The 26,987-nt window shown below is 44.1% G+C and overlaps 1 protein-coding gene across 1 annotated transcript in view; it reads left to right on the top strand.

The window, feature by feature from the left end:
• The first annotated feature begins 1,471 nt into the window (after positions 1-1,471).
• LOC133420895 (NLR family CARD domain-containing protein 3-like) overlaps positions 1,472-26,987 on the top strand; it is a 49,243-nt gene continuing 23,727 nt past the window's right edge. The window contains exons 1-4 of the mRNA XM_061710778.1: positions 1,472-1,542; positions 2,870-2,974; positions 11,922-12,026; positions 13,213-13,352. Coding sequence (XP_061566762.1) covers positions 1,472-1,542; positions 2,870-2,974; positions 11,922-12,026; positions 13,213-13,352 — 421 coding nt within the window. The remainder of the gene's footprint in view (positions 1,543-2,869; positions 2,975-11,921; positions 12,027-13,212; positions 13,353-26,987) is intronic.

Below are 26,987 nucleotides of genomic sequence, written 5' to 3' on the forward strand. Positions count from 1 at the left end.
ATTAATTAGTAGGTCACCAACTCTACAACCTGTACCACATGTATTCAACATCAGAGACAAATCATTCATGTACACATTAAAAAGAAAGGGAGACAGGATTCCGCCCTGGCGGACACCATTGGTCACATGGAAGGGATCAGATGTTACATTCCCCCATCTCACTCGCATTGTCTGATGCGAGTACCAGTAGACCAGGATTCTAATTAAAAAACCAGGGACCCCACTTTTAGACAATTTCAAAAATAATTTCACATGATTAACACGGTCAAATGCTTTAGAAGCATCAATGAAGCACAAGAACATGGTAGAGTTATGACTATTATATTTCTCTAAGATTTCCTTTAGTGCAAAAATACATAGATTAGTGCCATGCTTTTGTTTAAAACCAAACTGGTTGTCTGTAGACATGATGTATCTCTCAAGTCTACTCAGTAGAACTGTCTCCAGCACCTTGGACATGACACTGGCCAGAGCTATTGGCCTGTAATTATCTGAGCTGTTCAGCTTCCCCACTTTATCTTTAATAACTGGCACTAGCACAACAGAAATCATAGAATCAGGTAACACTCCATGAACAAAAAAACCTGTATAGCACATAGCCACCAGAGGGCACATTTTCTTACTGGCGAACTTAATATGTTCAGCTGTAATATTATCGAGACCACAGGCCTTATTATCTCTTAACTTCAGTATTGCTTCATGTACCTCATCAGAAGTGACAATAGCATCATCATTAAACTCTACATTATCGACTACAAACAGATTACTCTTTACACAGTTTAACAGTTCAAAATATTGTTTCCGCCATAGCTGTGCAATTTCATCAAGACCACTCACACCATCTATATTAGATGGAAGAGATGTTTTGCAGTTGTTAATAGTTTTTATTTCTTTCCAGAAGTCATTAACATTATTTTTTTGCAGCTTCCGTGCCAATGAATCTGACCTCATAGTATTTTCATTTCTTTTAATGTAGCGAAGTGCATATTTAAATCTAGCATTAGTACTTTTTTTATTTTCAAAGAGAGGACCATGCCTGCTTTTTCCTGCCTCAGCCCATTTTTTAAAAGCATTTCGGCCCTCTGCATGGAGCTCCTCTACATGGTCCTTCCATCCTGGCTTACCATTGCACACTTTAGCCCTATGCTTATGTAGAGGCCTGCTCGAGATACGGAGAGACTCCACAATATCTTCATACAGGGAACATAATTCCTTACAATGTTGTACATTCTTACAATTCATATCCTGACACAATAAGGCATCTTTTGGTACTTTAATATTACCCAGCAATACATCAGAGTAATTAACATATTTATTAAAATCCTTCTTGGACAATTTTGCCCAGTCTACTTTCCCTACACCAATACCATTATCCACAGGCAACAGCACTGGTAAATTACCTGTGTTCAGTACCATGTGAAAGGGTATATGGTCTGTTGTGGCCAAATCATAATCAATTTTTATCATATCGATGGAGTCATGGGCATCCATCGTACAAAAGCAGTGGTCTAGCCAAGAGGTTGAATGCCAGGCCTCGCTGATGTAAGTATAACTATCATTTGGCAGTAGTACCTTACTGGACAAAATCAATCCACTGTCTGTACAGAACTGAGTTAAATGGTTACCAAATAGGGAGTTGGCATCAGTTACATCCGCATTCATGTCACCAATAACATAGATGCAGGTCGAAGGATTGTCCTGAATAAAAGACATGATAAATGCCAATCTACTGAGGTACTCATCCTCGTTTTGTACACACTCATATGGCGTATATACATTCAAAATCAACAACTTCTTATCATTACAGCACAGCTCAATCCCAATAGCCCAATCAACACCCAGTCTTATGACTTTAACCAACTGGTCATATTTTTTATTCCACATTGTGGCTACCCCCCCTGGGATCCTACCCCGAACAATTTTATCACTTAAATCAGTTGTTGATTCACCCGCCCCATGAAAGTCCCTGTGAATAGAATTCAATCCTTCCAGGTGTTGTTTAGCCAGGAACGTCTCCTGAACACACAAAATGTCACATGTCTCCATCAATTTGTCCACAACGACACGACGTGATTTGTCAGTTTCACTGTGCCCAACACGCAGCCCACGCGCATTGTAAGACACGACACAGATGTTCATAGAGATGTTAAGTCATATCATAGCAACTGCTATGCATACTGGCTCTCAGGTGGAGCTGCAGGTGTACCATGGCAATTCAGTTCACTCCCCCCCTCATTACCAACAACCTTATGTCCACGGGGCTCATAATAGCGGCGGACATAGGTCCCGGCTGGCCAGAGTTTTGGATCGTACATATCAGCAATATTGTTACATTCAGCGGTGATGTGAAACGAGCCATACCTGCTGCGGGCCGACTCGATCTTTCGACACGTCACTGTTTCATTCTCCATCTTCTCAGACAGATATTCACGTAGTGTGTCTGCACCCAGAGTAGGAGAAAACCGGGTAGCAAACACATTGACCAGCTTTGTTTTCACTACTCCAATGCTGCTCTCAGTACCGGTTCCAATGATTCCCACATTCCTCTGCTCACGTTTCACGTGAGCTTGCCTGTGGGCTTGTTTGTTGCCGGGTTTCAGTGGCACAGTTGCTTTGAATGGCCCCGACTTTTTACGCCCCTCTCTCACAACTACATTCCACTGTGGGGATTGTGGTCGTAATCGTGACGATGTGCCCGCTCCATCTAGGCGCTCCTGTTGTTGTGCGGAGCTCATCAGCCCATTCATTCAGTTAACGTATTCAGTTAACGTTCCACACGTTCCACTGTTAATCCTGTAACTGCATTTTTGGGTATTTTAGTTGGAGATGCATTTAAAGATCAACAGAAGTTGTAAATCTCTGTTTGCAGTTTGCAGTCCAGGAATATTGAACCTGCAGCTCCCAGCATCCTGTCTCTGAAGAGCGATTCATCCATGTACCAACCACTCAACTTTAGTGGGGAAGAGACGGAACGGTACGTTTCTAAATGCTCTTTTAAACATGAGTGTAGCCAGCTGATCTCCAGTGGGACCAGTTTATTTGTATCGTTTACATTTTCTAGACAGTTCCTGACTGAACTTTCAACCAGATATTTGGTGTTTTTTTTCTGCCAATTTCTGCTGCTTTGCCAAAAAATGCTACCTAATGGTTTTCTACCTTTGCAGAGCTACAATTTTACTGTGTTTTACTCCCTAAACCACTTCCTTTACTGTGTTTTACTCCCTAAACCACTTACTTTACTGTGTTTTACTCCCTAAACCACTTCCTTTACTGTGTTTTACTCCCTAAACCGCTTCCTTTACTGTGTTTTACTCCCTAAACCACTTCCTTTACTGTGTTTTACTCCCTAAACCACTTCCTTTACTGTGTTTTACTCCCTAAACCACTTCCTTTACCGCGTTTTACTCCCTAAACCACTTCCTTTACTGTGTTTTACTCCCTAAACCACTTCCTTTACCGTGTTTTACTCCCTAAACCACTTCCTTTACCGTGTTTTACTCCCTAAACCACTTCCTTTACCGCGTTTTACTCCCTAAACCACTTCCTTTACTGTGTTTTACTCCCTAAACCACTTCCTTTACCGTGTTTTACTCCCTAAACCACTTCCTTTACCGTGTTTTACTCCCTAAACCACTTCCTTTACTGCGTTTTACTCCCTAAACCACTTCCTTTACTGTGTTTTACTCCCTAAACCACTTCCTTTACTGCGTTTTACTCCCTAAACCACTTCCTTTACCGTGTTTTACTCCCTAAACCACTTCCTTTACCGTGTTTTACTCCCTAAACCACTTCCTTTACTGTGTTTTACTCCCTAAACCACTTCCTTTACTGTGTTTTACTCCTAAACCACTTCCTTTACCGTGTTTTACTCCCTAAACCACTTCCTTTACCGTGTTTTACTCCCTAAACCACTTCCTTTACCGCGTTTTACTCCCTAAACCGCTTCCTTTACTGTGTTTTACTCCCTAAACCACTTCCTTTAATGTGTTTTACTCCCTAAACCACTTCCTTTACTGTGTTTTACTCCCTAAACCACTTCCTTTACTGCGTTTTACTCCCTAAACCAGGGCTGTACGCTTACTTTTTTGAATGGTAGCACTGGTGCTAGCAAGTTAAAAATTTTAGTAGCACAAATAAAAATTTACTAGCACACCCGGGTGGACAGTTAGTAGGGGTGTAACGATACACTAATCTCATGATACGGTACGATACACGATACTGAGGTCACGATAACGATACGATATTATAGCAGTATTTTTTTAACAACCTTGAATGAGGAACATATGACTGGAAATAATGGTCTTTTATTTGAAAGACACAAAATACAAAACAATGCTGTGTGTTTGCCCTATTGTTCCAGTTTGTAATGCTTTATAACTGTTTAAGTTTTAAAGAGAAAGCCAGGCCAACCATTTTCCACAAACTGAACTAAAAGTAAATGTCAGGTTTGCATTATGATCTTCAGTTTCATACAAGTACAAATATTTTGCCACAAACTGAATAGTTTCTCTCATGTATGATTTGACTTTTTTATTTTCCAGAAATTTAACAACTAAAATTAAATAAATAAATAAAAGTAAATAAATACATACCATTTTACATCATAAAAAAGATTGATTTATGCTCACCTTATAAGTGTAAGAGAAGATTTATTTTTGTTAAGGTTATTTTGGTAATTCAGGGTTCATTATTTTATAAATATATTCTTTATATTCTGATGTAAATCAGGGACTATAATTACACTAGTCAGCTTATCTGTAGTTGTTAATATGTTTTAGATTGGGCGGAGTGATACAGCACTAGCTACTGTGTTGATGTTCTAAAATCCTACGCTGTTGAGCGGACAGTAAAGTACTCTCAAACTCAGCACTAGTTGTCCTCTGTTTATCCTACTCACGACCCGAAAAAGGTTTAATTTAATAAGGTAAGGCTTAACTCTACACCAGACTTAAAAGTTCAGAGCTCAAAACCCCGCTAGAGTCCCGTGATCGGGACCGCAAAAAGGTACTACTTTCTTCTGAGTAAGATTTTGGTCCGCGGGTCGAGGCGCAGTCGCCACGCGCGGTCAGATCATGGATGTATTAATAGTATTAATAGCCTTGCCACACGGCGCCCCGGCTGTATGGTCGCGAAAATACGGTATTTATATATGAAATGTCAGAATAGGTAATTTTTTTGACGAGAAAGGCTGATGTAGGTCAAGTGACATTCATATTGATTTTCACACTTTTTTTAACATGACCCCAGCGCAACTCACTCGCACAAATGCGAGTGGATACATATTTCTCTTCGCACCGGATGATTTTTATTCGCAAATGCGATGAAAACTGTCGCACTGTACAGCCCTGCCCTAAACCACTTCCTTTACCGCGTTTTACTCCCTAAACCACTTCCTTTACTGTGTTTTACTCCCTAAACCACTTCCTTTACTGTGTTTTACTCCCTAAACCACTTCCTTTACCGCGTTTTACTCCCTAAACCACTTCCTTTACTGTGTTTTACTCCCTAAACCACTTCCTTTACTGTGTTTTACTCCCTAAACCACTTCCTTTACTGTGTTTTACTCCCTAAACCACTTCCTTTAATGTGTTTTACTCCCTAAACCACTTCCTTTACTGTGTTTTACTCCCTAAACCACTTCCTTTACTGTGTTTTACTCCCTAAACCACTTCCTTTACTGCGTTTTACTCCCTAAACCACTTCCTTTACTGTGTTTTACTCCCTAAACCACTTCCTTTACCGTGTTTTACTCGCTAAACCACTTCCTTTACTGTGTTTTACTCCCTAAACCACTTCCTTTACTGTGTTTTACTCCCTAAACCACTTCCTTTACTGCGTTTTACTCCCTAAACCACTTCCTTTACTGTGTTTTACTCCCTAAACCACTTCCTTTACCGTGTTTTACTCCCTAAACCACTTCCTTTACCGTGTTTTACTCCCTAAACCACTTCCTTTACCGCGTTTTACTCCCTAAACCGCTTCCTTTACTGTGTTTTACTCCCTAAACCACTTCCTTTAATGTGTTTTACTCCCTAAACCACTTCCTTTACTGTGTTTTACTCCCTAAACCACTTCCTTTACTGTGTTTTACTCCCTAAACCACTTCCTTTACCGCGTTTTACTCCCTAAACCACTTCCTTTACTGTGTTTTACTCCCTAAACCACTTCCTTTACCGCGTTTTACTCCCTAAACCACTTCCTTTACTGTGTTTTACTCCCTAAACCACTTCCTTTACCGTGTTTTACTCCCTAAACCACTTCCTTTACCGCGTTTTACTCCCTAAACCACTTCCTTTACTGTGTTTTACTCCCTAAACCACTTCCTTTACTGTGTTTTACTCCCTAAACCACTTCCTTTACCGCGTTTTACTCCCTAAACCACTTCCTTTACTGTGTTTTACTCCCTAAACCACTTCCTTTACTGTGTTTTACTCCCTAAACCACTTCCTTTACCGCGTTTTACTCCCTAAACCGCTTCCTTTACTGTGTTTTACTCCCTAAACCACTTCCTTTACCGTGTTTTACTCCCTAAACCACTTCCTTTACTGTGTTTTACTCCCTAAACCACTTCCTTTACCGTGTTTTACTCCCTAAACCACTTCCTTTACCGTGTTTTACTCCCTAAACCACTTCCTTTAATGCGTTTTACTCCCTAAACCACTTCCTTTACCGTGTTTTACTCCCTAAACCACTTCCTTTAATGTGTTTTACTCCCTAAACCACTTCCTTTACTGTGTTTTACTCCCTAAACCACTTCCTTTACTGCGTTTTACTCCCTAAACCACTTCCTTTACCGCGTTTTACTCCCTAAACCACTTCCTTTACTGTGTTTTACTCCCTAAACCACTTCCTTTAATGTGTTTTACTCCCTAAACCACTTCCTTTACTGTGTTTTACTCCCTAAACCACTTCCTTTACTGTGTTTTACTCCCTAAACCACTTTACTGTGTTTTACTCCCTAAACCACTTCCTTTACTGCGTTTTACTCCCTAAACCACTTCCTTTACTGCGTTTTACTCCCTAAACCTCTTCCTTTACTGTGTTTTACTCCCTAAACCACTTCCTTTACTGCGTTTTACTCCCTAAACCACTTCCTTTACTGTGTTTTACTCCCTAACCACTTCCTTTACTGTGTTTTACTCCCTAAACCACTTCCTTTACTGTGTTTTACTCCCTAAACCACTTCCTTTAATGTGTTTTACTCCCTAAACCACTTCCTTTACTGCGTTTTACTCCCTAAACCACTTCCTTTACTGTGTTTTACTCCCTAAACCACTTCCTTTACTGCGTTTTACTCCCTAAACCACTTCCTTTACCGTGTTTTACTCCCTAAACCACTTCCTTTACTGTGTTTTACTCCCTAAACCACTTCCTTTACCGCGTTTTACTCCCTAAACCACTTCCTTTACTGTGTTTTACTCCCTAAACCACTTCCTTTACCGCGTTTTACTCCCTAAACCACTTCCTTTACTGTGTTTTACTCCCTAAACCACTTCCTTTACCGTGTTTTACTCCCTAAACCACTTCCTTTACCGTGTTTTACTCCCTAAACCACTTCCTTTACTGTGTTTTACTCCCTAAACCACTTCCTTTACCGCGTTTTACTCCCTAAACCACTTCCTTTACTGTGTTTTACTCCCTAAACCACTTCCTTTAATGTGTTTTACTCCCTAAACCACTTCCTTTACCGTGTTTTACTCCCTAAACCACTTCCTTTACCGTGTTTTACTCCCTAAACCACTTCCTTTACCGCGTTTTACTCCCTAAACCACTTCCTTTACTGTGTTTTACTCCCTAAACCACTTCCTTTAATGTGTTTTACTCCCTAAACCACTTCCTTTACCGTGTTTTACTCCCTAAACCACTTCCTTTACCATGTTTTACTCCCTAAACCACTTCCTTTACCGCGTTTTACTCCCTAAACCGCTTCCTTTACTGTGTTTTACTCCCTAAACCACTTCCTTTACCGTGTTTTACTCCCTAAACCACTTCCTTTACTGTGTTTTACTCCCTAAACCACTTCCTTTACCGCGTTTTACTCCCTAAACCACTTCCTTTACTGTGTTTTACTCCCTAAACCACTTCCTTTACCGTGTTTTACTCCCTAAACCACTTCCTTTACCGTGTTTTACTCCCTAAACCACTTCCTTTACCGTGTTTTACTCCCTAAACCACTTCCTTTACTGCGTTTTACTCCCTAAACCACTTCCTTTACCGTGTTTTACTCCCTAAACCACTTCCTTTAATGTGTTTTACTCCCTAAACCACTTCCTTTACTGTGTTTTACTCCCTAAACCACTTCCTTTACTGCGTTTTACTCCCTAAACCACTTCCTTTACCGCGTTTTACTCCCTAAACCACTTCCTTTACTGTGTTTTACTCCCTAAACCACTTCCTTTAATGTGTTTTACTCCCTAAACCACTTCCCTTACTGTGTTTTACTCCCTAAACCACTTTACTGTGTTTTACTCCCTAAACCACTTCCTTTACTGCGTTTTACTCCCTAAACCACTTCCTTTACTGCGTTTTACTCCCTAAACCTCTTCCTTTACTGTGTTTTACTCCCTAAACCACTTCCTTTACTGCGTTTTACTCCCTAAACCACTTCCTTTACTGTGTTTTACTCCCTAAACCACTTCCTTTACTGTGTTTTACTCCCTAACCACTTCCTTTACTGGGTTTTACTCCCTAAACCACTTCCTTTACTGCGTTTTACTCCCTAAACCACTTCCTTTACTGCGTTTTACTCCCTACACCACTTCCTTTAGTGTGTTTTACTCCCTAAACCACTTCCTTTACTGCGTTTCACTCCCTAAACCACTTCCTTTACTGTGTTTTACTCCCTAAACCGCTTCCTTTACTGCGTTTTACTCCCTAAACCGCTTCCTTTACTGTGTTTTACTCCCTAAACCACTTCCTTTACTGTGTTTTACTCCCTAAACCACTTCCTTTACTGTGTTTTACTCCCTAAACCACTTCCTCTACTGCGTTTTACTCCCTAAACCACTTCCTTTACTGCGTTTTACTCCTAAACCACTTCCTTTACTGTGTTTTACTCCCTAAACCACTTCCTTTACTGTGTTTTACTCCCTAAACCACTTCCTTTACTGTGTTTTACTCCCTAAACCACTTCCTTTACTGTGTTTTACTCCCTAAACCACTTCCTTTACTGTGTTTTACTCCCTAAACCACTTCCTTTACTGTGTTTTACTCCCTAAACCACTTTACTGTGTTTTACTCCCTAAACCACTTCCTTTACTGTGTTTTACTCCCTAAACCGCTTCCTTTACTGTGTTTTACTCCCTAAACCACTTCATTTACTGTGTTTTACTCCCTAAACCACTTCCTTTACTGTGTTTTACTCCCTAAACCACTTCCTTTACTGTGTTTTACTCCCTAAACCACTTCCTTTACTGTGTTTTACTCCCTAAACCACTTCCTTTAGTGTGTTTTACTCCCTAAACCACTTCCTTTACTGCGTTTTACTCCCTAAACCACTTCTTTACTGTGTTTTACTCCCTAAACCACTTCCTTTACTGTGTTTTACTCCCTAAACCGCTTCCTTTACTGCGTTTTACTCCCTAAACCACTTCCTTTACTGCATTTTACTCCCTAAATCACTTCCTTTACTGCGTTTTACTCCCTAAACCACTTCCTTTACTGCGTTTTACTCCCTAAACCACTTCCTTTACTGCGTTTTACTCCCTAAACCACTTCCTTTACTGTGTTTTACTCCCTAAACCACTTCCTTTACTGCGTTTTACTCCCTAAACCACTTCCTTTACTGCGTTTTACTCCCTAAACCACTTCCTTTACTGTGTTTTACTCCCTAAACCACTTCCTTTACTGTGTTTTACTCCCTAAACCACTTCCTTTAATGTGTTTTACTCCCTAAACCACTTCCTTTACTGTGTTTTACTCCCTAAACCACTTCCTTGTCTCTTGCCAGGCCGTCATTGTAAATAAGAATGTTCTTAATGACCTGACTGGTTAAATAAAGGCCAATGACTGAATGAATATCAAATAAAATCATATATTTTTTTTTTCTCTCTTTATTGTATAATGTTCACAAAGTGTAATGCAATTCATGTCGTGGGTAGTTCATTTTAAAGGATCAAATACTCAACATCCCATATTTATTCATTTTACATCGTGCAAGAAATGATGGGCGTGCCAATCAAACTTTGAAAATCCACTGTGTGCAGAAATACAAAGTAGCATTTCTCGGCAGGTAGCAAGGATCGGCAGAAGAGACCCAATTCTGAGATAAACCAACCAAACACCGTCCGCTCCTCGGCTGCACCTAGAAATTCTGTCCATTAAAGTAATGAACAGAATCGGTGATAAAGGCCTTGGTGGAGACCAAACCACACAGGAAACAAGTCCGAATTACAGCCAAGATGTGGTCCAAACTCTGACACTGGAGTCACCGGAAGAACCGGAGGAACCGGACAGCCCGTATAGAGGGAATGTTCATGACGTCACAGATTCGACTTCACAGTGGGTTAAACCACTGAGTGTCAGAAAGACTGAGTGTCAGAAAGACCGAGTGTCAGAAAGACCGAGTGTCAGAAAGACTGAGTGTCAGCGTAAACTTTCAGTTTGAGCAACTAGAAAACATCTAAGATGGGAAAGAGCTGTTGTCCGATCGACTGTACTCATAGATTTGGCAAGAAATCGGAGTTATCGTTTTACAGACTGAGGAAAAATAATCTTAAAGGAGCATGAGGCTCCTTTTAAGAAATGAGACTCTCTAGCGCCACCCTTCACCACGACGGCCGTTGGGGGTACTGCAGCCAACAGTGAAGCCGGTGTCGGTGCTTTTTTTTCCCACCTGCTTTTTTTTACCGGCTCCCCGTACGTGATGACGTTCCGTCTTGTGATTGGCTTTTGACCGTACGTGATGACGTTCCGTCTTATTATAATATAATAAATATTTTAACTCTAATATTTTTTTTAGCCTATGTCAGTAAGATCACTGATAATTCTGATAATTCCTTGTATATGTTTCTTCTCTCTTTTACCTCCACTATGATCTGCTGCTTCTGACTTTACAGAAGTGTATGTCTCTATATAAATGTCTAAGCAAAATAGTCATAATACATTATATAAATATAATTAAAAAAATGTAACGTCAACTAAGCGCTCACTGATTAATCCGCAATTGCCAAAAAAGACGTTTTGAATGTGAAGACATGGTGAAAAACTACCATCGCGGGGAAAAAATGCACACTTCCGGGGAAAATATTGCAGCCCGATACAATCTGGTACCCACACCGGCACGGGAGAACGGGGAGAACGTGCATGCAGCGTCATGTGACGTCACATCCGCAGGACAGCGCGGGAAATTCTGGCCAAGAATTGCAGCACATTTTGCAGCACACAGCCTGTTCAAGGCAAAGGAGAGATACACTAGAGGAAACATTCTTTTGGGTTTGGAACGCTTCATCTGACATTATTACTAGAAAACTTAAAACGTATACGAATTTTTTTCATAAATCCTGCCTCAATCCTGCCTCAAGCTCCTTTAAGAGAGACAAATGGATCGCTGCAATTCACAGAAACAACTGGATTCCAGACACCGAAACGTGGATTTGTGGTTCCCATTTTGTATCAGGTAATGTTGGATTTTTGGGTAGTTAACGTTAATGCAAGTGAATGCAAAACGCTTCCGTACAATTGCAAACCAACATAAATAAATAATTTATAGTGCAAAAGAAGATTAGCAAACGGTCAAGTTCATTAAAACTTTTCTCAGATTTTTGTTTCTCAAGTGAATGCAACACGCTTCCGTAGATAGCAAAACACTGCATTTACGCAACAATATAATCGTCAGTTAACGTTCCACACGTTCCACTGTTGGGTATTTTAGTTGGAGATGCATTTAAAGATCAACAGAAGTTGTAAATCTCTGTTTACAGTTTGCAGTCCAGGGATACTGAACCTGCAGCTCCCAGCATCCTGTCTCTGAAGAGTGATTCATCCATGTACCAACCACTCAACTTTAGTGGGAAAGAGACGGAAAGGTACGTTTCTAGGGATTTGCCCCGATACCATGTTTTTCACACAGAGTACGAGTATTTTAATTTGTGTACTCGCCGATACCGAGTACCGATCCAATACTTCTAGCACAAAAATAACTAGTCTAAAAATGCAATGAATTGGAAGACAGGTTTTATTTGCAACAGAAATTCAATTTTAAACAAAACTCAGCCGACTGGGCTTTCCTCCGCGCTTTAGTCTCATCGCAGGAACATCAACTGAGCATGTGCGGTGCTTCACCTGAAGCCGTCCGTGTGAAACAACATAAACAATCAAATAGAATTTAAAAAACAGGCTAAATGAAATGATGTAGAAGATGAAGATGATGAAGAAGATAAACAATCCCATTGTTACAGTCCGGTTAGCCGCTAGTCGGCTAAGCTTAGCGTGGTGATGAGAAGAGAGTGATACATGAGTGCGACTGGCAGTGCCGTTTCAGGCAAGATAGCGACAATTGATGCAAGCGGGACGTCAGCAGTGTGGACATATTTCAAAATAAGGGACGACGACAAAAGCAAGACAGACTGAGGGCTGTCGGCGCGGCTAACGGCTAACTGGCTAACGCGGCTAACGCGGCTAACGCGGCTCACACTGAAGTTCTACTGGCGTCCACTATGACCCTTCACTTTTTATTATTGCTTTTTGTGTTTTTTACATGTTTAAAGTGTCAGCTGTGTCCCAAAGGCCCAAATAAAATGCAGATTTTCTGGTTTGCAAGGTAATTCTGAGTTTGCTAAGATTCTTCTCAAACTTGTTTACAGTCTATTTTCTATAGTTTCAGTTTTGTCCTGGTATTGCAGCCAGATATATGCAACTCTCTACCTGACGACCTCAGGAATGCACCTTTAAAAGTCCTTTAAAACGGGCCTTAAAAAACTTTTCTACAAGCAGGCTTTCCCCTGAACTCTTCCCTTGACCCCTTTTATTCTTTTTTTTTTTTTTTTTTTTGCCTCCCACAACTTTTTATCTTACTTAGTTGCTAGGCTTTGTCTTAATTTCTTAGTCTTGTTTTTAGTCTTCTTTGTAAAGCGCTCTGAGATCTGTCGCTTCAGGTGAAAAGCGCTATATAAATTGAAATTATTATTATTATTATTATTATTATTATTATTATTATTATTATTATTATATACTGTATATTTTCAGCATGTATGTAATATTTTCATCCTTCAGTGACCCGGTTCTCTGTTCGGGGTGTAAAGAGTCTTTAACGGATCCAGTCCAGCTCAGTTGTGGACACTTGTCGTGCAAAGAGTGTTTACCGTTGGGAGCTGCCTGTCCAAATTGTGGAAAGAAACCCAAAAATATTCCTTGTAAGTATTTAAAATACTGTATGTACATCCATCCATCTATTTTCCTGAACTTCTCCAAGGTCTTATCCAAGAATTACGTTTCTATACGGTCAAAACTTACAAAGACCGGGTCAAATACAGGATTACAAAAGTAATCTGTAACAATTCTTGTGGTGAATTAAACCAATTTGACAATTCTACGTCACAACACCTGCATTCAGGGCTTATCCTTAACTTGGCGCGGTTTTCAAAAAGTATTTAATTTGAGAGTACGTTTAAATAACAAATAAAATAAAATGATAAGAAAAGAGGTAAAATAATAAAAAGTAAAAGTTGTTAAAAAATAAGGGCAGCAGATCCAGCAGGTAAGTATTTGCTTCAGTAAACAGTAATGTTTTTATCCTGATTTAAAGGAGCTGACAGTTGGAGCAGACCTCATGTCTACAGGAAGTTTGTTCCACAGACGCCTACAGATCGGCCAATAGATGTCCCGCTCCATTCCCCCCTCACTTGTGAACAAAACCACACCATTACCTGAACTCCTCCACTCGGGGCCGGGTCTGATTCCTGACCTGAAATCCTCCAGTGAGAAACAGAAACACATTTGTGCTAATTTGCACCAATTAAGGTGAAGGACTCAAAACTGAGTCCGATGACACCACCCATGACTCTTGATGAAGCATTGTGACAGCTTGGCCCCCCTGCAGGGACAACGACGCCTTGCAGGTTGCCCCAGTCCTACCTCCTGCAGGGCTTTGAACTGGACTCAACACCTTTTAAGTAGCTTCAACTTCCTATCACACCTTGGAAGTTGCCTCAAACAGACTTGGAACACTAGAGCACCCCATGGGGTGATTTTCGTCTGTGGCCTATTGTCTCACACAAGTTCCTGCGTCTTGCATCCCTGCTGAGACAGGCACCGGGGGAATGGATTCGACTTCCAGCCCCTACAGAGACAATACCATATATGGACTTCCTGATCCCTCAGGGGTGGTCCCAAAGCTTAAGGATCACACCTCTGACTGTCTCTCACTGGGCTGGTTTATTCCTGTCATTGTTGATTGAACTTTTGTATAAAAACCCTGTGGCCAAATCAATCTGGGTCGGCATATCAAGCAGACTTTGGTCTGTGTAGATCCGCCCACCGCCAGCTTGCTGAATAAAAACTCACTATACCACAAAGCGGACTTCTGAACTGGTTTGATAAATTCCTCAACACTCTCTATGTCAAACCATTCAAAGGTTGTAGCTAGCTCCCGATCCGATCCCGATCACTTGAGTTCTTGAGTTTCTGCTGATCCCGATTTTTCCCGATCCGATCACTTTTTTATTGTCCCAACAATTTATTTATTTTCTTTACTTAATTTACTTTTTTAGGGCCCGAGCACTTGCAGTGCGAAGGCCCTATTGTATTTGCAGGAATTTTTATTATTATTATGGGCATGCCAAGTAGTGGCATGACCATATTGCAATCGTCCAGAATGGCCCAAAAAGCAATGTTGCTAGCGTTTTGCTAACATGCTAAAGTCGCAAAGGTCCCACTGCGCACCAGCGGGTGTAAAGCATGACCCCGCTCTGTTGTGGAAAAAAAAAATCCCCAAAAAATGAAACACGGCCGAGAAAACCTGAAAAATGAAGGCGTTAAATTAGTATCTAGAAAGGTTTCCCTTTTCTTATTATTATGGGCATGCCAAGTAATGGCATGACCATATTGCAATCGTCCAGAATGGCCCAAAGGGCAATGTTGCTAGCATTTTGCTAACAAGCTAAAGTCGCAAAAGTCCCACGTCACACCAGCGGGTGTACAGCATGACCCCGCACTGATGTGGAAAAAAAAAATCCCCAAAAACTAAAACACGTCCGAAAAAATGAGGAAAAACATGAAAATGAAGGCGATATATTGGTATACAGAAAAGTTTCCCTTTTCTTATTATTCTTATTATTCCGCACTTTTTTTCGTCCGTTAATACGGCCCGAACCGCAACGTGCACCCATGCATGGCATACATCGTTGGATGCGTGTCCATCGTGATTCGATGGGTATTACTTTTCTCAGTAATAGGGGTTACCGTGGCAACGCTAGTTGCCAAAAAGCAAAAAAAAAGGCGAAAATTCCCGCGCTTATTGCTCGGCCGAACTTTATCGTAGAGACATCGTTCAAACTTTGAAACACTCGGCCCGATAGTCTTTAAAGGACCATACAACTACATCATTCTAGTTATTACGGTTTTTGCGATATTTAACTTTCAATTTAAAAAAAAAATCTCTTTTATTTTGGACGTTTGTTGCTAGGCAACAGTTTATCGTACAGACATCATTACAACATTGACAAACCCGGGACGCTTTGTACTGCAACATATTTTAGTCTCGTCAAGCTAGCTATTACAGTTTTTGAGATATTCCACGTTGCTCATTTTGACGCTAACGGAATTTTGGACGCTTGTTGCGCGGCAACGCGATAATGTAGAGACTTTGATTCAACGTTAAAATACTCAGCTTGATGTGGACTACAACATACTGAGGTCTCATTACGCTGTCGTTTACAGCTTTTGAGATATTGAAGCCAAATTGTCCCATTCTATCCTATGGGGCTTGTTACTATGGCAAAAAAAACCAATGCATTTGTATGGGGGACCATGTGAATAAACAATCTGTTAATGCTGTCCGAACCGGAACGTGCACCCATGCATGGCATACATCGTTGGATCCATCGTGCCTCGATGAGCATTACTTTTCTCAGTCAAAAGTGTTACCGTGGCAACGCTAGACGCCAAAAAGAAAAAAAAAAAGGCGAAAATTCAGACGCTTATTGCTCGGTCGAACTTTATCGTAGAGACATCGTTCAAACTTTCAAACACTCGGCCCGATTGGCACTAACGGACCCTACAAGCTCATTGTGCCAATTATTAAAATTTTTGCGATATTGACCTTTAATTTTTCTTTTTTATTTCCATTTGACTTTGGACGCTTGTTGCTAGGCAACAGATTATCGTAGAGACATCGTACAAATGTCCCCTGACTCGGCACGCTGTGGACTTCAACATACTCAAATCTCATGAAGCTGGTATTTAAGGAAATTTTATGTCAAAATCCAGGCCAAATGGCCCCATTCATTCGGATGGGGTTTTGTACCATGGTGAAAAAAAAAACCTATCCGTTAACGTAGCCTGAACCAGAACGTGCACTCATGCATGGCATACATCGTTACATGCGTCTCCATCTTGCCTCGATGGGCATTACTATTCTCAGTCAAAAGCGTTACCATGGCAATGCTAGATGCCAAAAAGCGCGCCCCATTAATAACTATTGGGAGCACAGGAATGAATGAAATACAAGCGTAAAAACACCTCAAGCTGACATAGAACCACCCCGAACACAACCACTACAGCCCCAAACCAAAGCAGCGAGAGGGGGCGAATGGGCGGTAGGGCATGCCCATATCAAAATTTCCAGAAATTTTCTAGTTAGTGCCACGGCTGCGCCACGTGGCACTCCTCCTCCATTGAGCTTCGCAATGGAGGAGGAGTGCCTCGTGCGCAGCACGAGGCACTCTTACTATTGCTCAGGCTTATTAGTGCCACGGCTGCGCCACGTGGCACGCCTCCTCCATTGAGCTGCGCAAGCTCAATGGAGGAGGAGTGCCTCGTGCGCAGCACGAGGCACTCATACTATTGCTCAGGCTTATTAGTGCCACGGCTGCGCCACGTGGCACGCCTCCTCCATTGAGCTGCGCAAGCTCAATGGAGGAGGAGTGCCTCGTGCGCAGCACGAGGCACTCATACTATTGCTCAGGCTTATTATTTATTTATTCTTCCGTAAAAACTTTGTCCGGCTACTCCTCCTACAGCTTTGAGAAAACGCGAAAAGTAAAAACGTAGAAACGTGCGCCTTAATCGGGAATCGATGGGTATGACTTTTATTAGCGATTGGCGTGCACGTTTTTGCGCAACGTGCACAAACGTGCGCTTTTTGCCCCATCCGGAACGCATTGCGAGAAGTTTGGGGCCTCACCACTCGCACACCGTTACTCGAAAAATTCTGAACCGATTTAGAAAGTTGTAGACCCTGAATTTAACTACAGTCCTGTGGATTTTCAGAGCGATGGCACAAATAGTTTTTGCACGAAGTGCAAAAACATTTCCAAATTTCCAAACTAATGGGGAGACCATTTTGCCATGTATTCCTATGGCGCCATTCAAAGCGGATGGGAAAATGTCGAGAAAAAAGACAAAATTCACCTTTTTTCTGAGTCACGTATCTTTCTCATACTTGCACGTAGAAACGTCATTCAAACTTCAAAACGGAGGAAAACTTCTCTTCTCTCTCTAAACCCCGGACTGTTTTTTCCTAAAATGTACACTTTTCAAGATATGAGCCCTCAAGCGAGGACTGGAAATCCCTTTTTTTCAAATCTAGAGCACGGGAGTCAGTTTGCTAGAGTGTAGTTACACTGAAAAAAAAACATGATTTTTTATTTGTAACTCGAGGTCACGGCCAAACCGTAAAAGGTAGACAGATAATTTTTGGTCAGAATATAGACATAGGTGTTGTGATTCATAAAATGTGACTTTGACAGGCGTGGTGTGCACAACATTTTAATGGGGGAGCCAACAGACACGCATATTCCTGTCTCTCTCTTCATTGACTCCCATGTTAAATGAAGTTTTCTTAAAAAAAATCTAATTTTTGTTTTCGAATTGCCGTTACTAACACATTTTAAGGAATATCTGTATGAAAATAACATTTAGATAATCTGGTAGGATCTCTGTTTCTCAAAATGTTTTCGTTTTTCTGCTAAGAGCTACGGTTTGAGCGCAAAGTGGAGTGATTTCAGGTTTGTCACAACCAAAAATCCAGCTGAGTCATTCCCGCTCCCTCTGTATCAGGTTCTTGTTGCCCCTAGCAACCGGAGCTCAGCTGTTGACTGATTAGACTGACCCAGAACTGGTCACATGACTCACTCAGTACAGACTTCACAGTATAACCTGGAAAATGGAGAAATCTGAACCCTGACCTTTTAACCTTAGATGAACACACACACACACACACACACACACACACACACACACACACACACACACACACACGATAGGTGTTATTATGGGATGGCAGGTGTTTTTACAGGATGTTAGTGTTATTATGGGATGGCAGGTGTTTTTATAGGATATTAGTGTTATTATGGGATGTCAGGTGTTTTTATAGGATGTTAGTGTTATTATGGGATGTAAGGTGTTTTTATAGGATATTAGTGTTATTATGGGATGTCAGGTGTTTTTATAGGATGTTAGTGTTATTATGGGATGTAAGGTGTTTTTATAGGATGTTAGTGTTATTATGGGATGTCAGGTGTTTTTATAGGATGTTAGTGTTATTATGCGGTCCAGTTAGCGATCCCGTTAGCGGTCCAGTTAGCGGTCCAGTTAGCGACCCCGTTAGCGGTCCCGTTAGCAATCCCGTTAGCGGTCCCGTTAGCGATTGTTAGCGATCCCGTTAGCGATCCCGTTAGCGGCTCGGTTAGCGATCCCGTTAGCGGCTCGGTTAGCGGTCCTGTTAGCGATCCCGTTAGCGGTCCAGTTAGCGACCCCGTTAGCGGTCCCGTTAGCAATCCCATTAGCGGACCCGTTAGCGGTCGTTAGCGATCCCGTTAGCGATCCCGTTAGCGGCTCAGTTAGCGATTCCGTTAGCGATCCCGTTAGCGGTCCAGTTAGCAATCCCGTTAGCGGTCCAGTTAGCGACCCCGTTAGCGGTCCCGTTAGCAATCCCATTAGCGGTCCCGTTAGCGGTTCCGCTAGCGGTTGTTAGCGATCCCGTTAGCGGTCCCGTTAGCGGTCCCGTTAGCAGTTCCGTTAGCGATCCCGTTAGCGGTCCAGTTAGCGACCCCGTTAGCGGTCCCGTTAGCAATCCCGTTAGCGGTCCCGTTAGCGGTTGTTAGCGATCCCGTTAGCGATCCCGTTAGCGATCCCGTTAGCGGCTCGGTTAGCGATCCCGTTAGCGGCTCGGTTAGCGGTCCTGTTAGCGACCCCGTTAGCGGTCCCGTTAGCAATCCCATTAGCGGTCCCGTTAGCGGTTCCGCTAGCGGTTGTTAGCGATCCCGTTAGCGGTCCCGTTAGCGGTCCCGTTAGCAGTTCCGTTAGCGATCCCGTTAGCGGTCCAGTTAGCGACCCCGTTAGCGGTCCCGTTAGCAATCCCGTTAGCGGTCCCGTTAGCGGTTGTTAGCGATCCCGTTAGCGATCCCGTTAGCGATCCCGTTAGCGGCTCGGTTAGCGATCCCGTTAGCGGCTCGGTTAGCGGTCCTGTTAGCGATCCCGTTAGCGGTCCAGTTAGCGACCCCGTTAGCGGTCCCGTTAGCAATCCCATTAGCGGACCCGTTAGCGGTCGTTAGCGATCCCGTTAGCGATCCCGTTAGCGGCTCAGTTAGCGATTCCGTTAGCGATCCCGTTAGCGATCCCGTTAGCGGCTCAGTTAGCGATTCCGTTAGCGATCCCGTTAGCGGTCCCGTTAGCGGTCCAGTTAGCGATCCCGTTAGCGGTCCAGTTAGCGACCCCGTTAGCGGTCCCGTTAGCAATCCCATTAGCGGTCCCGTTAGCGGTTCCGCTAGCAGTTGTTAGCGATCCCGTTAGCGGTCCCGTTAGCAGTTCCGTTAGCGGTTCTGTTAGCGGTCCCGTTAGCGACCCCATTAGCGGCTCGGTTAGCGGTCCCGTTAGCGGTCCCGTTAGCGGTTCCGTTAGCGGTTGTTAGCGGCTCGGTTAGCGATTCCGTTAGCGGCTCGGTTAGCGGTCCCGTTAGCGGTCCCGTTAGCGATCCCTTTAGTGATCCCGTTAGCGGTTCAGTTAGCGATCCCGTTAGAGGTTCCGTTAGCGGTTCTGTTAGCTATCCCGTTAGCGGTCCCGTTAGCAATCCCGTTAGCGGTCCCGTTAGCGGTTGTTAGCGATCCCGTTAGCGATCCCGTTAGCGGCTTGGTTAGCGATCCCGTTAGCGGCTCGGTTAGCGGTCCCATTAGCGGTTCAGTTAGCGATTCCGTTAGCGATCCCGTTAGCGGTCCCGTTAGCGGTCCCGTTAGCGGTCCAGTTAGCGATCCCGTTAGCGGTCCAGTTAGCGACCCCGTTAGCGGTCCCGTTAGCGGTTCCGCTAGCGGTTGTTAGCGTTCCCGTTAGCGGTCCCGTTAGCGGTTCAGTTAGCGATTCCGTTAGCGATCCCGTTAGCGGTCCCGTTAGCGGTCCCGTTAGCGGTCCAGTTAGCGATCCCGTTAGCGGTCCAGTTAGCGACCCCGTTAGCGGTCCCGTTAGCGGTTCCGCTAGCGGTTGTTAGCGATCCCGTTAGCGGTCCCGTTAGCGGTTCTGTTAGCGGTTCTGTTAGCGGTCCTGTTAGCGGTTCCGTTAGCGGTTGTTAGCGGTCCCGTTAGCGATCCCATTAGCGGCTCGGTTAGCAATCCCGTTAGCGGCTCGGTTAGCGGTCCCGTTAGCGGTTCAGTTAGCGATTCCGTTAGCGATCCCGTTAGCGGTACCGTTAGCGGTCCAGTTAGCGATCCCGTTAGCGGTCCAGTTAACGACCCCGTTAGCGGTCCCGTTAGCAATCCCATTAGCGGTCCCGTTAGCGGTTCCGCTAGCGGTTGTTAGCGATCCCGTTAGCGGTTCTGTTAGCGGTTCTGTTAGCGGTCCCGTTAGCGGTTCTGTTAGCGGTTGTTAGCGGTCCCGTTAGCGATCCCATTAGCGGCTCGGTTAGCGGTCCCGTTAGCGATCCCGTTAGCGATCCCGTTAGCGATCCCGTTAGCGATCCCGTGAGCGATCCCGTTAGTGGTCCCGTTAGCGGTTCCGTTAGCGATCCCATTAGCGGTCCCGTTAGCGGTTCCGTTAGCGGTTGTTAGCGGCTCGGTTAGCGATCCCGTTAGCGGCTCGGTTAGCGGTCCCGTTAGCGGTCCCGTTAGCGATCCCGTTAGCGGTTCAGTTAGCGGTTCTATATTTTCTGTAATAACTTTTGAATGGTTTGACATAGAGAGTCATGGGTGGTGTCATTGGAATCTGTATCGAGTCCTTGACCTTCATGGGTGCAAATAAGCCCCGCGATCATCCGGCAGTAGTCCGTGGCACTTCAAAATTTCCCGGGAATTTTGTCTAGTTATTTATATATTCTTCCGTAAAAACTTTGTCCGGCTACTCCTCCTACAGCTTTGAGAAAACGCGAAAAGTAAAAACGTAGAAACGTGCGCCTTAATCGGGAATCGATGGGTATGACTTTTATTAGCGATTGGCGTGCACGTTTTTGCGCAACGTGCACAAACGTGCGCTTTTTGCCCCATCCGGAACGCATTGCGTGAACTTTGGGGCCTCACCACTCGCACACCGTTACTCGAAAAATTATGAACCGATTTAGAAAGTTGTAGGCCCTGAATTTAACTACAGTCCTGTGGATTTTCAGAACGATGGCACGAATAGTTTTTGCACGAAGTGCAAAAACATTTCCAAATTTCCAAACTAATGGGGAAGATTTTCCCATGCATTTCAATGGCGCCATTATAAGCGGATGGGAAAATGTTGAGAAAAAAAAGACAAAATTCACCTTTTTTCCGAGTCACGTATCTTTCTCATACTTGCACGTAGAAACGTCATTCAAACTTCAAAACGGAGGAAAACTTCTCTTCTCTCTCTAAACCCCGGACTGTTTTTTCCTAAAATGTACACTTTTCAAGATATGAGCCCTCAAGCGAGGTCTGGAAATCACTTTTTTTCAAATCTAGAGCACGGGAGTCAGTTTGCTAGAGTGTAGTTACACTGAAAAAAAAACATGATTTCTTATTTGTAACTCGAGCTCACGGCCAAACCGTAAAAGGTAGACAGATAATTTTTGGTCAGAATATTGACATAGGTGTTGTGATTCATAAAATGTGACTTTGACAGGCGTGGTGTGCACAAAATTTTAACGGGGGAGCCAACAGACGCGCCAATTCCTGTCTCTCTCTTCATTGACTCCCATGTTAAATGAAGTTTTCTTAAAAAAAATCTCATTTTTGTTTTCGAATTGCCATTACTAACACATTTTAAGGAATATCTGTATGAAAATAACATTAAGATAATCTGGTAGGTTCTCCGTTTCTCAAAATGTTTTCGTTTTTCTGCTAAGAGCTACGGTTTGAGCGCAAAGTGGAGTGATTTCAGGTTTGTCACAACCGAAAATCCAGCTGAGTCATTCCCGCTCCCTCTGTATCAGGTTCTTGTTGCCCCTAGCAACCAGAGCTCAGCTGTTGACTGATTAGACTGACCCAGAACTGGTCACATGACTCACTCAGTACAGAATTCATAGTATAACCTGGAAAATGGAGAAATCTGAACCCTGACCTTTTAACCTTAGATGAACACACACACACACACACACACACACACACACACACACACACACACACACACACACACACACACACACACACACACACACACACACACACACACACACACACACACGATAGGTGTTATTATGGGATGGCAGGTGTTTTTATAGGATATTAGTGTTATTATGGGATGTCAGGTGTTTTTATAGGATGTTAGTGTTATTATGGGATGTCAGGTGTTTTTATAGGATGTTAGTGTTATTATGGGATGGCAGGTGTTTTTATAGGATATTAGTGTTATTATGGGATGTCAGGTGTTTTTATAGGATGTTAGTGTTATTATGGGATGGTAGGTGTTTATTATGGGATGGTAGTGTTATTGGTGTTAGCGGTCCCGTTAGCGGTTCTGTTAGCGATCCCGTTAGCGGTCCCGTTAGCGGTCCAGTTAGCGATCCCGTTAGCGGTCCAGTTAGCGACCCCGTTAGCGGTCCCGTTAGCAATCCCGTTAGCGGTTGTTAGCGATCCCGTTAGCGATCCCCGTTAGCGGCTTGGTTAGCGATCCCGTTAGCGGCTCGGTTAGCGGTCCCGTTAGCGGTTCAGTTAGCGATTCCGTTAGCGGTCCCATTAGCGGTCCCGTTAGCGGTCCAGTTAGCGATCCCGTTAGCGGTCCAGTTAGCGACCCCGTTAGCGGTTCCGCTAGCGGTTGTTAGCGATCCCGTTAGCGGTCCCGTTAGCGGTTCAGTTAGCGATTCCGTTAGCGATCCCGTTAGCGGTCCCGTTAGCGGTCCAGTTAGCGATCCCGTTAGCGGTCCAGTTAGCGACCCCGTTAGCGGTCCCGTAAGCGGTTCTGATAGCGGTTGTTAGCGATCCCGTTAGCGGTCCCGTTAGCGGTTCTGTTAGCGGTTCTGTTAGCGGTCCTGTTAGCGGTTCCGTTAGCGGTTGTTAGCGGTCCCGTTAGCGATCCCATTAGCGGCTCGGTTAGCAATCCCGTTAGCGGCTCGGTTAGCGGTCCCGTTAGCGGTTCAGTTAGCGATTCCGTTAGCGATCCCGTTAGCGGTACCGTTAGCGGTCCAGTTAGCGATCCCGTTAGCGGTCCAGTTAGCGACCCCGTTAGCGGTCCCGTTAGCGGTTCCGTTAGCGGTCCCGTTAGCGGTTCCGTTAGCGGTTGTTAGCGGCTCGGTTAGCGATCCCGTTAGCGGCTCGGTTAGCGGTCCCGTTAGCGGTCCCGTTAGCGATCCCGTTAGCGGTCCCGTTAGCGGTCCAGTTAGCGATCCCGTTAGCGGTCCAGTTAGCGACCCCGTTAGCGGTCCCGTAAGCGGTTCTGCTAGCGGTTGTTAGCGATCCCGTTAGCGGTCCCGTTAGCGGTTCTGTTAGCGGTTCTGTTAGCGGTCCTGTTAGCGGTTCCGTTAGCGGTTGTTAGCGGTCCCGTTAGCGATCCCATTAGCGGCTCGGTTAGCAATCCCGTTAGCGGCTCGGTTAGCGGTCCCGTTAGCGGTTCAGTTAGCGATTCCGTTAGCGATCCCGTTAGCGGTACCGTTAGCGGTCCAGTTAGCGATCCCGTTAGCGGTCCAGTTAGCGACCCCGTTAGCGGTCCCGTTAGCGGTTCCGTTAGCGGTCCCGTTAGCGGTTCCGTTAGCGGTTGTTAGCGGCTCGGTTAGCGATCCCGTTAGCGGCTCGGTTAGCGGTCCCGTTAGCGGTCCCGTTAGCGATCCCGTTAGCGATCCCGTTAGCGGTTCAGTTAGCGGTTCTATATTTTCTGTAATAACTTTTGAATGGTTTGACATAGAGAGTCATGGGTGGTGTCATTGGAATCTGTATCGAGTCCTTGACCTTCATGGGTGCAAATAAGCCCCGCGATCATCCGGCAGTAGTCCGTGGCACTTCAAAATTTCCCGGGAATTTTGTCTAGTTATTTATTTATTCTTCCGTAAAAACTTTGTCCGGCTACTCCTCCTACAGCTTTGAGAAAACGCGAAAAGTAAAAACGTAGAAACGTGCGCCTTAATCGGGAATCGATGGGTATGACTTTTATTAGCGATTGGCGTGCACGTTTTTGCGCAACGTGCACAAACGTGCGCTTTTTGCCCCATCCGGAACGCATTGCGAGAAGTTTGGGGCCTCACCACTCGCACACCGTTACTCGAAAAATTCTGAACCGATTTAGAAAGTTGTAGACCCTGAATTTAACTACAGTCCTGTGGATTTTCAGAGCGATGGCACAAATAGTTTTTGCACGAAGTGCAAAAACATTTCCAAATTTCCAAACTAATGGGGAGACCATTTTGCCATGTATTCCTATGGCGCCATTCAAAGCGGATGGGAAAATGTCGAGAAAAAAGACAAAATTCACCTTTTTTCTGAGTCACGTATCTTTCTCATACTTGCACGTAGAAACGTCATTCAAACTTCAAAACGGAGGAAAACTTCTCTTCTCTCTCTAAACCCCGGACTGTTTTTTCCTAAAATGTACACTTTTCAAGATATGAGCCCTCAAGCGAGGACTGGAAATCCCTTTTTTTCAAATCTAGAGCACGGGAGTCAGTTTGCTAGAGTGTAGTTACACTGAAAAAAAAACATGATTTTTTATTTGTAACTCGAGGTCACGGCCAAACCGTAAAAGGTAGACAGATAATTTTTGGTCAGAATATAGACATAGGTGTTGTGATTCATAAAATGTGACTTTGACAGGCGTGGTGTGCACAACATTTTAATGGGGGAGCCAACAGACACGCATATTCCTGTCTCTCTCTTCATTGACTCCCATGTTAAATGAAGTTTTCTTAAAAAAAATCTAATTTTTGTTTTCGAATTGCCGTTACTAACACATTTTAAGGAATATCTGTATGAAAATAACATTTAGATAATCTGGTAGGATCTCTGTTTCTCAAAATGTTTTCGTTTTTCTGCTAAGAGCTACGGTTTGAGCGCAAAGTGGAGTGATTTCAGGTTTGTCACAACCAAAAATCCAGCTGAGTCATTCCCGCTCCCTCTGTATCAGGTTCTTGTTGCCCCTAGCAACCGGAGCTCAGCTGTTGACTGATTAGACTGACCCAGAACTGGTCACATGACTCACTCAGTACAGACTTCACAGTATAACCTGGAAAATGGAGAAATCTGAACCCTGACCTTTTAACCTTAGATGAACACACACACACACACACACACACACACACACACACACACACACACACACACACACGATAGGTGTTATTATGGGATGGCAGGTGTTTTTACAGGATGTTAGTGTTATTATGGGATGGCAGGTGTTTTTATAGGATATTAGTGTTATTATGGGATGTCAGGTGTTTTTATAGGATGTTAGTGTTATTATGGGATGTAAGGTGTTTTTATAGGATATTAGTGTTATTATGGGATGTCAGGTGTTTTTATAGGATGTTAGTGTTATTATGGGATGTAAGGTGTTTTTATAGGATGTTAGTGTTATTATGGGATGTCAGGTGTTTTTATAGGATGTTAGTGTTATTATGCGGTCCAGTTAGCGATCCCGTTAGCGGTCCAGTTAGCGGTCCAGTTAGCGACCCCGTTAGCGGTCCCGTTAGCAATCCCGTTAGCGGTCCCGTTAGCGATTGTTAGCGATCCCGTTAGCGATCCCGTTAGCGGCTCGGTTAGCGATCCCGTTAGCGGCTCGGTTAGCGGTCCTGTTAGCGATCCCGTTAGCGGTCCAGTTAGCGACCCCGTTAGCGGTCCCGTTAGCAATCCCATTAGCGGACCCGTTAGCGGTCGTTAGCGATCCCGTTAGCGATCCCGTTAGCGGCTCAGTTAGCGATTCCGTTAGCGATCCCGTTAGCGGTCCAGTTAGCAATCCCGTTAGCGGTCCAGTTAGCGACCCCGTTAGCGGTCCCGTTAGCAATCCCATTAGCGGTCCCGTTAGCGGTTCCGCTAGCGGTTGTTAGCGATCCCGTTAGCGGTCCCGTTAGCGGTCCCGTTAGCAGTTCCGTTAGCGATCCCGTTAGCGGTCCAGTTAGCGACCCCGTTAGCGGTCCCGTTAGCAATCCCGTTAGCGGTCCCGTTAGCGGTTGTTAGCGATCCCGTTAGCGATCCCGTTAGCGATCCCGTTAGCGGCTCGGTTAGCGATCCCGTTAGCGGCTCGGTTAGCGGTCCTGTTAGCGACCCCGTTAGCGGTCCCGTTAGCAATCCCATTAGCGGTCCCGTTAGCGGTTCCGCTAGCGGTTGTTAGCGATCCCGTTAGCGGTCCCGTTAGCGGTCCCGTTAGCAGTTCCGTTAGCGATCCCGTTAGCGGTCCAGTTAGCGACCCCGTTAGCGGTCCCGTTAGCAATCCCGTTAGCGGTCCCGTTAGCGGTTGTTAGCGATCCC

The sequence above is a fragment of the Cololabis saira genome, chromosome 20 (assembly GCF_033807715.1).
Source record: "Cololabis saira isolate AMF1-May2022 chromosome 20, fColSai1.1, whole genome shotgun sequence".
Classification (NCBI taxonomy): Eukaryota; Metazoa; Chordata; class Actinopteri; order Beloniformes; family Belonidae; genus Cololabis; species Cololabis saira.